Source organism: Anser brachyrhynchus, assembly GCF_964034855.1.
Source record: "Anser brachyrhynchus genome assembly, chromosome: 13".
Classification (NCBI taxonomy): domain Eukaryota; kingdom Metazoa; phylum Chordata; class Aves; order Anseriformes; family Anatidae; genus Anser; species Anser brachyrhynchus.
In genome coordinates, this window is record NC_137708.1 from 16,037,927 (window position 1) to 16,053,465 (window position 15,539).

General features: G+C 46.5%; 1 protein-coding gene across 4 annotated transcripts in view; it reads right to left on the reverse strand.

Moving 5' to 3' along the window:
- Positions 1 to 164: 164 nt before the first annotated feature.
- ZNF185 (zinc finger protein 185 with LIM domain) overlaps positions 165 to 15,539 on the reverse strand; it is a 45,687-nt gene continuing 30,312 nt past the window's right edge. For 2 of the 4 annotated variants that reach the window (XM_080554181.1, XM_080554179.1), the window contains exons 16-32: positions 15,316 to 15,360; positions 14,787 to 14,936; positions 13,744 to 13,827; positions 13,136 to 13,234; positions 12,357 to 12,455; positions 11,589 to 11,696; positions 10,687 to 10,767; positions 10,356 to 10,457; positions 9,727 to 9,885; positions 8,305 to 8,418; positions 7,939 to 8,034; positions 6,689 to 6,790; positions 5,528 to 5,596; positions 3,931 to 4,011; positions 3,466 to 3,568; positions 2,808 to 2,906; positions 165 to 2,059 (exon numbers count right to left, since the gene is read on the reverse strand). In XM_080554181.1, the coding sequence (XP_080410307.1) occupies positions 2,808 to 2,906; positions 3,466 to 3,568; positions 3,931 to 4,011; positions 5,528 to 5,596; positions 6,689 to 6,790; positions 7,939 to 8,034; positions 8,305 to 8,418; positions 9,727 to 9,885; positions 10,356 to 10,457; positions 10,687 to 10,767; positions 11,589 to 11,696; positions 12,357 to 12,455; positions 13,136 to 13,234; positions 13,744 to 13,827; positions 14,787 to 14,936; positions 15,316 to 15,360 (1,591 nt within the window). In that variant the 3' untranslated portion in view covers positions 165 to 2,059. The remainder of the gene's footprint in view (positions 2,060 to 2,807; positions 2,907 to 3,465; positions 3,569 to 3,930; positions 4,012 to 5,527; positions 5,597 to 6,688; positions 6,791 to 7,938; positions 8,035 to 8,304; positions 8,419 to 9,726; positions 9,886 to 10,355; positions 10,458 to 10,686; positions 10,768 to 11,588; positions 11,697 to 12,356; positions 12,456 to 13,135; positions 13,235 to 13,743; positions 13,828 to 14,786; positions 14,937 to 15,315; positions 15,361 to 15,539) is intronic. The other 2 variants (XM_080554180.1, XM_080554182.1) reach the window with 2 other exon arrangements.

Consider the following 15,539-nt stretch of genomic DNA (forward strand, 5'->3'; position numbering starts at 1 on the left):
CCAGACCCAGCCCAGCTCCTCACGCACTGGTGACTCTCAGTGCCTCCCCCTCCAGTAAAGCAGTGACTTTAGGGTCATGGCCTCAGGCCACTGAGAAGAAAAGAAAAAGAAAAAAACTCACTGAGGTCTGTTATATGGTGATACAAGTAAGCAGGCTGCATGTGAGTGGTGAATGTTTATTAGAGAGGTGTACGCTGGAAGTTAAACAATTGCTACAAGGAAAATACAGTGATGAAAAGATGATGCAAAACATACAGTGGACAAAACCTGTTCCCCAGAAGGCCACGCACCCACCAGGAGCTCCAGTGCGGGTGAATACATTATTTCTGCAGATCATCTTCTCAAAGGGCACCTGTAATTATAGGCCATGGTTTTCGGGAGTGAGCTGTTTGGGGAGATCAGACACTTTGTGATCCTCTTCTGTTCAGAAAGTATCATTTCTGTAACATCTTGGTAACTGAGAAACATCCGTAGCCAAAATGAGTCCACATTTTTGAAAATTTTGAAAATCTCATGCCTGTGAGTCCACCGCTACGTGTAATGGGGTTGGGGAGGGTTGTTGGGGCCCCTGTTGTACCATGCACTCAGGATGGAGCTGCCCCAGTCCCTGTCAGACAACTTTATGGTCTCGCCCTGAAGCTTGCCAGTAGCAGAGCTGTTACTGATTTCCACTGGAGTTCCCCTCATGGAGTGCTTTTAAGGTCATGCCTACACTTTACTCAAATAAATGGTACAGTGGCCTAAAAAAAAAAAAAAAAAAGAAAAAACCCACACTGCTATGTAGCACTGGTGCTGTAAAACCACTAACTTGCTAAGCTTTTGCATGCATGCCAGCTTCCATCACTAAGAGCATGAAGAATTATCTGTCTAACAATAGTCTGCTTTAGAGCTTTTGCCATCACCGGTTGGCATGTAAGAGCTACTAAAGAACTGATTTGTGTGCTTTGCAGATACTCCTAATGCTTTCAAAGAAAAAAAAAACAGTAACTTCACGGACACATTCAGAGGTGTACATTTAAGGCACAGAGGCTGACTTTCAGCTTTCAGTGTTCAACTTTCTCACCCTCTCAACATCTGAATTAAGGGCTAAAATTATGCATTTCTGACATTTAGTATGTACAGCACCTGCTAGAAGTTCATTTTTGTGAGCAAGCATTTGAGATGTAAATAACTTAGAGCAATAAAAGAAGCATCACGGCAAGCCTTTGCGAGGTGGAGGAAAATTCAGATTTCAGTCAAGCAGTGTTCCTTGTCAGGAGAGCCAATTGAGACACCGATTCTCTGGCACATTTTGTATGGCCATTGGACACCTACCATCAGAGGCCAAGTTAACACTCTTTCACCTGGTAGTTTATCTTCCCAAACAGACAGCAGACACACATGCTGCTGAAGGAATCCACTAGGGAGTAGGCAGGAAAGGGAAATTAAAGCTGACACACAATTAGAGTAAAGTGAGTCTGCAAGTGCTCCTGAAAGCCCATGGAAAGCAAATGGAAATCAGGCAGAAGCTATTTCTAGGCAAAATTTGGGGGTGAAAGAAGCAGAAATAGGCTTTTGCTAGGAGCTAAATTCAAACCTCCCAAGAATCCAAATCTAGTATTTAACAGTTCTCGGATCTGCTTGCTTTGTGCCAGCTGACACACACTAAGCTGCAGCCTGATTGCAGAAACGAAAGAAAAAAATCAGAAAAGGTTTCTTGCAATTAGCTTACATAGATCTAAGGAGCTCTGCCTGATTTCCAGCACAGGAGCGCTCTGGAATCTTAATGAAGTTAAAGACAGGTGGAGGGGCTCAGCACCTTTGGAAAATCAGCCCACTTATCTTTTGTAGATGACACTGCCTTATCTTGTTAACATTGGCACTTGTCTTGCGTGCAGCTGACAGCATAAGCTAGCGGATGTTAAACTCATTCTTTGTGATGAGGCAGTGAGAGGGAAAATAACTTGAGGAAGGGGGAGCAGGAATTCTGCTATCTTAGCCAGTCAGGAGCTGGTAGATGTATTCAGATGTGTGCTGCTGAGGACTTTTCACTGGCTGCCTTCTCCAGCTTTGCAAAACCCTGCAGGCAAATAAAGAGAAGGTGAACACAGGAGCTGAGCAGCACACAAAATGCTGCACTACGGAGGTCAGTGGAGCAGACGAACATGCAGGAAGGGGACGAAAAAAGCCAGCCAGTCACATCACATTAAGGGATGAACAAAGCAGCCATGTATGCAGTGAGGCAGGTGCCCTTTTCCCTCCCACTCTCCATCACAAGGCAGAGGAAGGAAAAGAGACACCTTTTCATAGTCTCAGTGCAGTGGCAGGGTTTCTGACTGCCACTGTGGCAACTCCCACCTCATCCAGGTTATCAGACAAAACAAAATTATATCCGGTCTAATTCCTTGTTGCTTTGCCAACAGAGCGTACAACTCTTTGGTTTTCCTGGGAGGGGTTCACCTCAAAGGAACATTACATAAAGCGGGTTAGCCCAGGACAGGAGGGGGAACTCACAACCTGCTCTCAGAGAGGACTCTTATGCCCTAAGGGATATTCCTCTCATCACTCCAGCCAGTCTTCCACTTGCCTCCCCCAAGTGAGGCTAACACAGCCTGTCTGTCATGTTATGACCCCAGATTCTGGCTCTGAAACCCCTGGGGCCAGCTGGAGCATGTTTCTAGCTACTTCTGCAACAAGGGTCATTACTTCCCACTAAAAACCCACAGGAAAACCCAGTAATTATGAGGGTTAAATGCTCTTCACTCATTAAACACTCCATAAGCTCTCTCATCGAGCCGTTTATGCTGACACTGTAAAGGGGCACTCACCTAGAAGAGTTTCTCGTAGCACTTGTCACAGTGGACAATGTCCCGGTGGATGAATATTTTATCCAGAAGATCTCCCATTGCTTTGTGGCAAATTCCACACTGCCAAAGGGAAAACAAGGGTTGGACAGTAACCAAAGCACCATGCGTTAATGTCAGTATGAAGGGGGCAGAGAAATGAACAGCATCTGAACCTTTTTATAAAGTGTGAAGATGCCAAAGCAGTGACCTTTGAGACTAAACTTTCCTACAACAGACTATTGCTGCTGCAGGCTTCCTCCACTCACACCCACCATTTCCAGTCTTCACCTGCAAACTTTGCAAAGTTTGAGAGGTTAAGCAAGCCCTGCGCTGGGGAACAAAGGCCACAAAGCACCAAGTCTACTACAGGGACATGAGGAAAGACCATGCTGCTATTCTACCAGACGACAATGAAGAATTCTCCTTGTTCTGATATGCATTCATTTGAGGAGATGAAAAACTTTTGGGGACACAACCAACACCTGTGACTGCATTGTTTCTTGTTCCAATGTGGATGCAAGCATTTAGCACAGCTTCTATACTCTACACAAAGTCTGAGGACAAAATTTGCAGAATTCCTCCTCCTACCATCCCATTTCACAGCAGCACATAGAAGGCGGTCAGCAGAAAGGCTTTTTACCCTGAAACAGTATTCGTGGCAGTAGATGTTAAGATGCTCTATTATGATCTTAGGGCAGTCTCGGATCTCACGGCTGCAGTAAGTACAAACAGGTTCACTGGACCTGTGAAGGAACAGAAAAATGAATTCCTGCACCATGGTGCCTCTGTAACACAATAGTTTTCAATCCCATTGCTGGTAGCAGCAGTTTCTTACTCAACACCAGCACTGCTCTGCACCAGATACCTGCTTCTACACGTGTTTGTGCCAAGTGACAGCACAGAGGGGCATGGAACAGCCCAGGGATGCAGAGACCAGAACAGAGCTTTAAGTAAATGTCACTTCATTTTCTGAAGATCATTTAAACTTCTATTATTTATTATTATGCTATAATTTCACCACTCACATACCAATATTCTAAAAACTTTAAAGTTATTTCTGTTGAACAGTTTGCTGAAACCCCCACGCAGTTCCAAACTGTCCTACCTCTGCGGAGGAACGCTGGACAGGTAGCTGTGGTGGCTGTAGGTTGCTCTCTCTGAATCAGTCAAATCTACAAGGCTGCCACTGGAGACAGAAGGAAGTGTCAGCACTTGACAGTGATACATGGGAAGAGCATTGCAGATGGAACCCTTAATCATTAACCTGAAGTCCTAACTGCAACATCCCAGCTGCCTGTTCCTTGGCCAGGACAGTCCTTCCTAGGGAGAGCTGAAAAAACATTTCACTAGCAAGGGGGGCCACGGTGACTGACAGAGCTGGGCTGTCAGCAGAGGTATTTCCACCTCTGCTGCACTCATGTGCTGCAGATTCTGCATAGGGGTGGCTGTATCCTGCTCCCATACACGTACCACAGTCACGGGTGGGCCAGGAGCCATGGTGCTGCTCTCAGAGTTCCCAGGAGGTTTGCACGGAATGGCTACCTCCAAGGGCAGGCCAAAAGGGCAGCGAAGAGCTGGTGGCCCCAGCACCCACATCACAGCACTGAACATTGTGTCTGGCTGCTGCTGTCACCGCAGGGAGAGGCAGGATGTGGGCAGCGTGGCTGGGAAACCAGGGCACGTACCCTGAGACGAGGCCCCTTTGAGCCTGCAGCCAACGGAGGTGGCACAAGCAGAGAGAAGCCCGCGGAAAAGATAGGAAGATCCCTCCTCCAGTACGTTTCCAGCCATGTGCTGCCACCCACTTACTCCTTGCCAGCCAGGAAAAGGCGAGAAACATCCCTAGTCTCACCTAGCTGAGCGTTTCCCCCCTGCCTTCTGCTTGCCTGCGGTTTTTTAGGCGGTGCAGCAACGTGCTTATCTCTGGCTGCGGAGGTCTGCTTTTGCAGACCTACGGGAAAGGCGAGCGATTTATGGAGTCTGTCATCAGCCCCCACAGCAATGCCAGCACAGCACTGGGGGAGGATAAACGTCAGCAGGGAAGCAGCGAACTGGGTGCTAACTGGCTGCCACATCAGTGCAAGCAGGATGTACCAAATTCTGCTCTTGGTCACCTTGGTGTCAATCTGGAGTAGCTTAATTTAGTTACCTGCGAGCAGAACGTAAGACTGAAGGTTTTAGCTTCAGAGTGGCACCTCTCTACCTTTTCTAACTTATAGAAGACTCTTCTGAGTGAGAACCCACAAACTCCACATTTCCTCACCAATTCCAACCTTTTTATTTGTGTGTGCCAATGTGCAGCGGAGCCTGACAGTGCCAAACGTGCAGCCTACGGAACTGCAGCGAAGTGTTGTGACCCCATCACCCACCTCACGGCTGACCCAGAGGGGAAGATTAACCCCTCCCCGAGGGGTTGTCGGACACAGGTCCTCCTGTCACTGCAGTGGGACCAGGCAGCACAGCGCAGCGTTGTGGAGAGATCTCTCTAGGTCCCCAAAACAGTACTGCTGCCTTAGCAAAACTCTTTGCCCACCCAGTGTAATAATCCCTCCAGGGCTAATTAGCTCAGGCACGATGCCATGCTGACTCAGTGCTAGTGGTTCCAGCTCGGGAGCTTGCTTGGTGTGTTAGCCAGCAGAGCTGTATGCTGTTGCTTTGCACACGTAGACAGACACATGGCTGTCTCCGGACACTCCTCTTACCTGCCATAGCGCGGGGAGGCCGACAGCTCGCTGCTGTTCACGTACTCCTTCACAAAGAGGACCCCTTTTCTAGAAGCAGATAGAAACAGAATGAGAAGCATTTGCATTAGAAAAGGCTGCGACTAATGAGAGACAGCACAAGGGACCACATGTGTGCACTTGGACACGTAACGTGTGTGTGAAAAGGCACAGTGAGATGCTGTTGTTCTCAAATAAATACTGAGTATCAAGCATGCTTGCTAAATAACACCTAATATGCCCCTCTAATTAACCCACCAAAACAAATCAAGTTAATTAGAAAGAATGGGATGGATAATACAACTCTTTCATCCAGTTATCCCCTGTTTTGCAGGGATAAGTCTTTTTCAAATCATGTCAGGATTATGCACACAATACATATTTACAGAGCTTGTGGTTCTGTCCTTTAACATTAAAACCCTACTGGCACAGCACTACTTACAGTGACTGTTTTGTCACTGGAATATCTCCAGAGCCCTCATGCATTAAAAATTGCTACCAGTCTGTCTGTGGGATGCTTTTTCTTGCAGAGATGACCTTTCTTGCATATTTCTCCCTCTTTAAAATTCTGATTTCAAAATGACATGCCCCCATCTGTCCATCTGTCTAGAGCTCTGTCACAGAGCGAGGGGAGACACCGTGCCCACCGGCTCTCTTCCCAGAACCATGAAATGAACTAATCAGGCTCTTTCTCCATGGTTCATTTTCATCACTGCCTTTAAGCTATGATTAAGCAAAGCCATGTCACAGCTAAGGAAAGAAAAGATTTTTTTATTTTTTGACTTAGCATAAACACTTTCCATGTGTCTGTGTTTCAGACCAGAGTATCCCTACATAGGTGTGATGAGCAGGCTGTGGCAAGACCAGGAGGACCCAAATATTGCCTATTATGCTGACCTCTCACCAGTTTGAAACACCTCCCTAAATTGTGTAAATCTGTGCAGCAGTTTCCATCTTTGAGATGGAGCACGTGGAAACTACAAATCCCACCACAGCAACGTCTGTGCTCCTCGCTAGAAAAGACTGACAAACGTCCCTCGGTCCAGAGGCCAAGCAGCAAAGCCTGCCTTATCTCCACCAAACAGGACGGCTGCCTGCAAAACCTGCAGTGCTGGAGGACTGTGACCACCCCTTGCTCCTTACCCGGCAGAGCTGGCATCAGGCTGGTACCCGGAGGCCACGGGGCTGTTGTACGGTAAGGTGGCCATCGGAGCGCACATCCTCTCGCTCGAACTTGAGAGAAGCCTGGCGAGAGACAGAAAAGTCTGTGGGCACTGGAAACGCGAGCCATAACATGATCCAAACTGGCAGCCAAGAAAAGACCTACAACTAACATTAGGAGGATGATTTGGGAAGGAATTAAAACCCTTAACCACTCAGATGAATTCATCTTTACTGCAGATCAAAGAGGCTCCTTTCTCTTTTTATACCTGCCTTGTATCAGTAATTCTTATCTGTAGAAGTGATTTGGAAAACATTCATTTATGGGGCCATGGGAGAAAAGATCAAACAAGATCTTCAAATAAGCACAAACCGTAAGTGAATCACGTAGACTGAATGGAAGCAGCTATACAAAGAAACAGCCCATGGCATATTGCTGGAGAGGAGGAGAAGGGGACATATGGGCCAAGGTCCAACATAACTGTCCCCAACTTAATCATTTCAAAAGCTGGAGCAGGGAAGGTGCAAAAATCATGGCTACAAGAACGTCTTCAGAAAACAGCTCTGCCTATCCCCTCAGCAACAAGACCTGTTAATTCTGCCTGGAAGGGATGAAGCTGGTCTTGCCTGAAGCCAGCCGTAGGCTATCCAAGGATCTCGTGCCTCCTGCTCGCACCCACAAGACACTCCCCCTTTACAGACCAACACTGAGACCTACACTGGTGCCTCCGTACAGTGTCAGGCGGCACTTGGATGGACTGACACCGCCACAAAGGACTGTAGAAAGCTTTCCACAAGAGGTACCCTCCTACCCCTTCCAACAATCTTGTTCTGGGACCAGTTTAGTCATTTAATCATTGGCTTTCTGGAGATAGTGATCTTCTCTCTTGACATTTCTCTTTGATTTTAGCACTCTTCTTTTCTGTAGCCTCTGCCAAGGCTGATTTCTGGTTAAAGGAGAATAGCCAGAAACCAGCCATTCAATCTCCTTTCAATCTGTTCTGGCACCCTCATGGCAAAATCTCCAGAGACCAGAGATGGATGTATCACAGACCCCGTGCTAGGTAGCTTTTGCTAGGAACTGTTTAAGAGAAGTTCTGCGCCTTCAGATCACACATGCACTCCCCGGAAATGATTCTTCTCTCTTTCAGCTCTTGGCTTTACTTCCTAGCTCCTCTTCCACAGCAGCGTCACGGAGGTTTCCATCACAAGCATCGAGACTACCCGTTTACCTGGTGCTGTTATAGTTTGAGCTGTCCATGTAGAACGGCACCCTGTGGCTTCTCGGGGGAATGGACATGGTGGTGTCTCTGGGAAGGGAGTGGTAGCTATGAAAGGAAGTGATACAATCTCAAGCAATGAACTTGAGCACGTGAGGGATTCTCACAAGCGGCAAGAATCTTGGATGAATGCCTCCCTGCTTGGCGTTGAAATCACCCATGCACCACAGCCATCCATGCAAAGAGCAACTCACTGAGCATGCTTAGACCCAGGGAATTAAGAAGAAGTAGATCAGGACTCTCCAGATACCAAGTAAACCTATCAGTGGGGAGGTTCTTTGGGTCAACAAGTCTGGATCCCACCGTTTGACTCCTTACCTTGGAGCTGTGGGGTTAAATTCACAGTGCCCCCTGGCAATAGCACTGTCATATCTGCTGCTCCTAGGGCTGCTTCTCCCATCATAAACTCTCCCTTCATAATCTGGGATAGGCCTGGCAAGGAAGCACAAAGCCCTGATTACATTGTACCAGGAACCACTGGAGTCCCCACATTGGCTAACTAATACTTTATCTCAGCAGTCTCTACCACGATGTATTCTCCTTTTGCTATGCCTGCTTCACCCATGCTGGTTTTGTAGCTGTAGCATGTGTACAAAGCTCTGAGCCTAGGAAAGCTTACTCAAAATCTAACAACTGAGAGTAAAGCTGAAGCAGTTCATAAATGGATGCATTGTGAGTATTGTTTCCCCTCCCAGTACTCTCCAAAACCACCGCTGAACCACCTGCAAGTGTGAACTGCTGACCAGCTGGCCTGCCTGGCTATCAGGCCTGCACATTTTCACTTCTCCAGGACAGAACTTATTTATCAGAATGGCTTTAACATGCAGACAGAGCTCGGGCTCTTTCAGTAGGAAAAATGAGCTTACAGCTTATGGTCATTCTTCTCTTACAAGTACTCTGGGACACAGATTATGTTTATATTGTGTATTAGCACTCTGATCCTGATTATAGCTTCGGGCAACTGTATAACTTAATGTTAAACAATGCTGAAAAACACTGCAAATCAATGCGGCATTAAAGAAAGTAAGAGGGACAGGCTAAGCTCATCATAAGATGAGAAAAATCCTGCTTTGGGCAAGACATGCACTTGGTCTGTGATATAAACCCCAGGGCAGAATGAAGCATGCATTTACCACACTACAGAGAGACATGTCAGCACCACGCAGTGCCAGGGGTAATGACAGGCTACAAAGTACAACAAAGGTCTATCCCATTTTTCTAGTCCTAGTCCACAAATGCAAACAAGAGCTTTGTTACACCAGCTCTCTGAGAAATGCTAAAAGAGCTGAAAGGCCAAATTCAGATCACATGAATGTAGATACATATCATAGTTCTAGGTGTACAACTTGTGTCACTTGTGTCATTGAGGGTCATGAGAAATAAAAAAACAGATCGCTCCTCAATCTCTGCACCTACAGAGGAAAAGCAGATGTGGTCTCTACAAATCTGTCGTGTGTCCAGGCACCACGTATGTGGTCTGAACACAGCCTGCCGAGAATTCTCCAGTGTTACAGACCAATTATCAGCCCAGATCTCCAGAATCCCACCTCCAACCATTCAGGTCCAAAAAGGAGCTTGGTTGCACATGTTGTGGGACCTGGCCTGGTTGCTTTCTCTGGGAACAAAATCCCGTTCTCACTTCTTGATGCAACGATCACATAACCTGAACTGGGGTTCCTTTCAAATATAGTTCCTGTGCCAGCAGCTGGCACTCTCTGCATCTCATCCCCAAACCCTTACCTTCTGGTGCTGAATACTTGGCTGTCTGCGTAGGATGGTATCCTGTGGCTAGGTGCTGGCACACTGGTGTTAAAAGGCTGGCGGTCCATGTACAGTGGCATGGGATGCTGGGTCTCATACGCACTGAGAACACTCTCTTTAGAGCTGAAGTTAGACCTGCTAAAGAATTAAAGCCAATTTGACCATAAAGCCAATGCCTACTTGCTACGACCAGCTCACACAAGTAGTCAGTTTGCAGAGGTTGTATCAAGCCCCTCTCTGCTGGCAATAAGGAAAACCTAGGACACCATGCTGTTAATAGATTCTTAAATTTAGGGGGAATGGCAGAGGTCTGTATATTCCCTCTGTGCATGAGCTGAATTCCCAGCACAATGGATGGCTGCAAGATTCAGTAGCTTTCTAAACTAATTTGATAGCTGAAATTAAATCTGAACAAGCATATTTAGGTGCAATCCTAGACCTAATATTCCCTTTGTCATTCTCCTTGTCATTTCCGTTTAATTAGTGTACCCAGGAGACATTTACATAGGTCCAGGATTTCAGCCAGGACTATAACAAGAAGCAGAAATGGCAAAGGTTGAGGATTTGAAAGCTGTTGATGAGCTCTCGAGGGGATAGTCCCACTGTACCTGGCTGCCATCGGGTTAAGGTCATTGTGTCTCCAGGCTCCGGGGCTCTCATGGTGACTATCCGTGGTGACAGGGGGTTGCTCCTCATAACCTGGAGTGGTCCTGGTCAGGGAGGAAAAAGCCTGTTAGCAACTTTAGTGCATTTGTCAGTGCCTGTCCAATGTGGGGAGTAAATGCAATAGTAGCACGATTATGTTGGTTTCAGAATTCAGCTCGCTCTGTTTTCACTAGCCAAGAAGCAAGCGTTCGTAATGCCTTTGAACAGGGAGCTAGCAGAACACAAGATGTGCAAGGCAGCAGTGAAGACAGGCCTGGTCCCCTGGCTGCCTACCTTTCCCAGCATGGGTCAGATTCATTTGCACATGGGGTCTCTGGAGCAGTGAGGCTGCTTTCTCTCGGTTGGGAGCTGGGCCTGCCAAGACAGAAGATTCTTACACTCTGCAAAAGTACCTCTGAGCACAGAATTATTGTAGAACATAGAAGCAACCTCTAGAGAATCTTCTGCCTCCAGAAAAGTACAGTATTCCTGTACTTCTTTATGCCTGGAAAGATGCCAGATAATTCACAAACATACGGGGGGGGAAGAGAGAAAATACAGATCACTTCAAAAATAAGGCTGAAAGAAAAATGTAACTCCTGATCATCACTTGTCTCTTACTCTTTCCAAACATGACAGTTAATTCACCTAACAGTGATAAACCATAATGATTTATCCAGTACCTCTGTGCTAGATTTCAGACTGCTAAGCTGGCCTCATGGGGGTACCATCTCAGAAGCACATCCATTACATCTCTGCACCCATTGCACAGCAACCCTGGATTTGCACTTGTCTACATTAGTCTAGGGAGAAGTTCTTTCACTTTTTCTGTTTTTGCATGTTTGTGCTTACTAACCTCCCTGTGAATACTGATACACTGCAAAAAAAAAAAACAACAAAAAAAACACTCAAAACTAGCGTGGATTCCTGCATCAAAACTGCATTTAACTAGGCAGCATCTCCTGGTAATCCAGCTGGACGTTGTTTGGTGCCTCCAGCTAATTAGCATGTTTTCTCCCAGGCTTTTATACAAAACCACAGTAAGAAGGTCAGTCATTAGAAGTAGTGCTAGCATCAGGCACACAAGGGGAGCCTGGAAGAAGATTTTATCAAAAAGTGTATGTGTGGGAAGACACAAAAGGAGTTAACTCTCATCCTAAAGGAAAAGGTGATGGGGTGGGGGGGTAATTCCTTACACTGCTATACTCAGGTCATGGTCAGCATGTTCATTCGACCTGGGAGGCTCTGGGTGGACATCAGGAGGTTCTTGTCCCTTCTCAGCATGGTGGTTTGAGTCAGAAAACCTAAAAGAAAAATCTGTGCTTAAGACAGTAAAGAAAAAATAGGCTGGGGTGGGTAGACATCTAATGCCTAGACAGGAACCCATAAGGCATGGAGCAGGACACACTGTTTCCTTGGCCAGAGCCATTCCAAACTGCCCTGGGACCAAATCTGATGGAAATTATGCACACGAATCCCATTATAACTTTCAGGAGCACAGCTAGAGGCCTTTCAGATGAGATTGTCACAGAAGAAAAACACTGGTCACGGGAGAAGGCATTCATGCCAGAGTTCCTCAGCCTGAGAGATACATCTAACACCTGGACACCCTCTTGCATGATTTTGCAGCGTTCATAAATGGTAGGATAGTGCTTCCTGAAATCTCTGGGCAGCAGAAGCTACTGCCTGCCACTGCAGGACAAAAGGAACCAGGTTCATGCCCAAGGACTGATGACACATGCTGTCAGTGCAGAAATTGGCTCTTGGACTTTACACGCACACAGTGCCCAGTTTCCCAACAACACGGGTGGGATTGCTTGCTGCAATGTGCTATTCCGAAGTCTTCACTCATGGGTGCAAGGCAGAGGGGCAGCTCTGTGTTCTCAGTTACGTTGAGAACACAATAAGACTTGTAGAATTACAAAGTGAAGAGATACTTCGGGCTAGTTCTAACCGGCATTTACCGTCCTTGGAGCAACTCTGGTTTATGATCATCTGAGGTCCGTGTGCTCTCGTGCTCCCTGTCTCTAGGGATGTTCCCCTCTTTGAAATCTTGGGAGGACCTGGAAAAGGAAGAGAAACCCCACTCGTGGCTATCAGACATAAACACCTGCTCGGTTCAATGCACATTGAAAAGTGAAAAAGTCGCAAGGCTTTGGTGGAAGCTAAGCTGTAACCAGCACAAGCAGCGCTGACTTCAACAAGCTTATCTGCTTGGAATTTAACAGGTGGGTCAAGCAGCAATATTTTCATTGGCTGAAATTAGCTCCTTAAAACACCAGTCCAAATTGCATTTTCTCTAGACAAGCACGTTGCTTTCTAGAATGAAAGTAGACCTCCAGGTTATCAGATTATGTTACTCCCAGGAGTATGTTGTGGCCCTGCTCTAAGCACCTCACCCCAGCTGCCAAACCACCTCAGCTGATGCCTGGCTCTGTGCCCTAGGCTTCTCCCTGCAGAAGACAAAGGAGAAGTGGATGATGCACAATCACATCCTACACTGGGAAGAACCTGCGAAAAGTTAAACGCATTTGCTGCAGGGTTTGAGTCTCGAGGGAACACCGTAAGACATTTGATACTTCAGTGGATATTGGACAGAGAAGTGGTTTATTGCTGCTTGGGCAAACGGCCCTTACGCTGTTGTTCTTGGGCTCGATATTTCCTGCGGAATCAGGACCTCCGAGTTTTCAACAATGAGAAAGAACACATTAGCAAACATGAGGTTAGCACCCCAGATCCTTACGTCATTTCATTCCAGTCAGGCTTGCTGTACGCTGGGACCGCGGGACTCGTGTATTTGCCCTCTTGCGTGCTGCTTCCCTCCTCATAGCTCAGGACCGACCTGGTAAGCAAAGAAAGGCCCATTATTTCTTTAACAACTGGCACGCAAATCATTGCACTAGTGAGTACTATCTACTCGCAAGGCAAGGCTCCTGCCAAGCTGTACCATTCAGTGTCCTGCACCAGGGTCTCTCCCCAGGGACCATACTTAGGCTACAGCTGCATTTCAACATGCTCCTACTTCAGCTGACCCTTCAGCTCCCTTGCTGCCACTTCAGCATCACTTAGTATTTCTCCGTCCTCAGCAAATGAGAAGGTAGTGACTAAACCCCACCAAGCACACGTGCACCAAAAGCAGGAAAAAGCTGGAGTGTTTGGTTCATACCAAAGATGATGGAGGAGGGATACAACCCAAACCCCTTGTTTTATGTTGTATGTTGTACTATAAACCTCAGCACAGACCGCTTTGCTCTTGGGACAAGAGCTGTAAAAAGAAGCCTCTTTCTATGCTTTTCTTCCCTCAGTCCGCAGTATTACTCATATGCCCACTAATATTTACCCCACTCTAACCTTTTATATGAATATTCAGTGTCCTCAAGGTGTGCAGGGGCTCTCTCAGTGGGAGGAGAGGGGACATTAGACTGCAAGCTAGACCTGTCAAAAGAAAAATTAAAAAAAAAGAAAGAAGAAATCAACAGCCTAACGGCTTGTGAAAGGCTGTTAAAGTGCTTCAGGGGGGATTCACTGTATGAAACAACACTGCACTCCATATCAGACCAGAAAATAGAAAGTAATTTTCACAGAGAACTGCTTTTCCTTCAGAAAAAAACCCACTTTCATTATCTCTAATAAAGAAGAATAGAGGCTGTTAGTGGAACTAATGCAGTTACTTGGCCTCAATTCACACACACCCTAGCTGGATGCATCACTTCTCTGGCCTGTCACAGGATCACGCACCTGGGACAAAGCACAACACAAATGTCTTTGGGGCAGACCATAGAATCATTAAGGTTGGAAAAGACCTTCAAGATCATGTTCCTACACCATCCTACTAGGAGCCTTGTGAACCTCCTCACCTCAGCTGGGAGGTTGGAAGACATCATTTGCTCACCTCAAGTTGTTTGGCAAGCTAATGCATGGGGCCAAGTCCAAAATAACTGACTAAACAAGAGAGGAGAGAAGCTTCAGGGAGATTAGTGTGTTTAGTGTCAACAGCAGCAATTCTGTCCTGACTCTGTGCCTCAGACATTGTCAGGGCAGCAAGCATGCTCTAAAAACACATGGAATGGAGGCACTTCTGAGATCAGTGCTAAAAGCTGTGATAAAGCTGCTGTATCTGCTCCCAGGCTGATTCAGTGAAAATAAAAAGTTGATATGTGACAGTGAACTTAGACACATGGTCTAAACTTTTGGGTAGACCTGTGCGGTGCCAGGAGTTGGACTTGATGATCCTTATGGGTCCCTTCCAACTCGGGATATTCTATGATTCTATGATGCAGTTCCCAGAGTTTAGCCACCTAAGATTTTCTGGCACCTGTTGCTTTGTTGCACAATCTGGATTCTACTTCCAACTCTACTCTGGATGAATTACTTATTGTCCCCCCAGTATTTACCCTCCGCTAGCAGCAGCACCGTGAGCACCAGCACCAGGCCCTGACCCCGCAGGTTCAGGCTTCACATCATCCAGGCAGGGAGAGGTCTCGTAATGACGCTGCAGGCTGTCTGTAGCACCTGCAGGTCTGTCCCTGCAACCAGGGTCGGACCTGGTAAGAGAGGGAGATTCATGGGTCACAAAGAGAAGATTAGTAAGTTGAAGAATGGAGCAAGGAGTGGAAATATCAAACACGAGATTTGCTTGTCTCAAACAATGCCTCTTCCTGCTTAGTTCCATAACTTCCTTGCAGCGGACCTCAAGGGCAAAGACAAGTCCAACCAAGTCATGCTAGCACAAGGAAAGAAGCTGAGAGATCTCGGTCCATTTTGAGCTGGTGGATCAGGGGCACTCCCCTTTGTAAGTGCGTACAAGTGCTGCTCCCAGAACACATTTGTTAGGGCAGTACCAGGTCAGGAGAAGACGCCTCTCACTCTAAAATCAAGAAAAAAAAATGTGAATTTTATACTGCTAATAGACTTCAAACTTACTTTGGTGGGTAAAATCCATTGTTTGCTTCTGTGTGTTCAGAGTAACTGAAAAGGAGAAAAAAACAACTTTAGAAAGCATCCTTGCTTTGATTTGGGGAATGTTCTGCAATTATTTTCTCATGCATTTAATAAATAGAAAAAGGAAAAAATCCCCAAGACTTCCCGGTGATATTCCTCGGCATATTTCTGCAGGCAAAATGACAAGAAAATTTGGGGAAATTCAT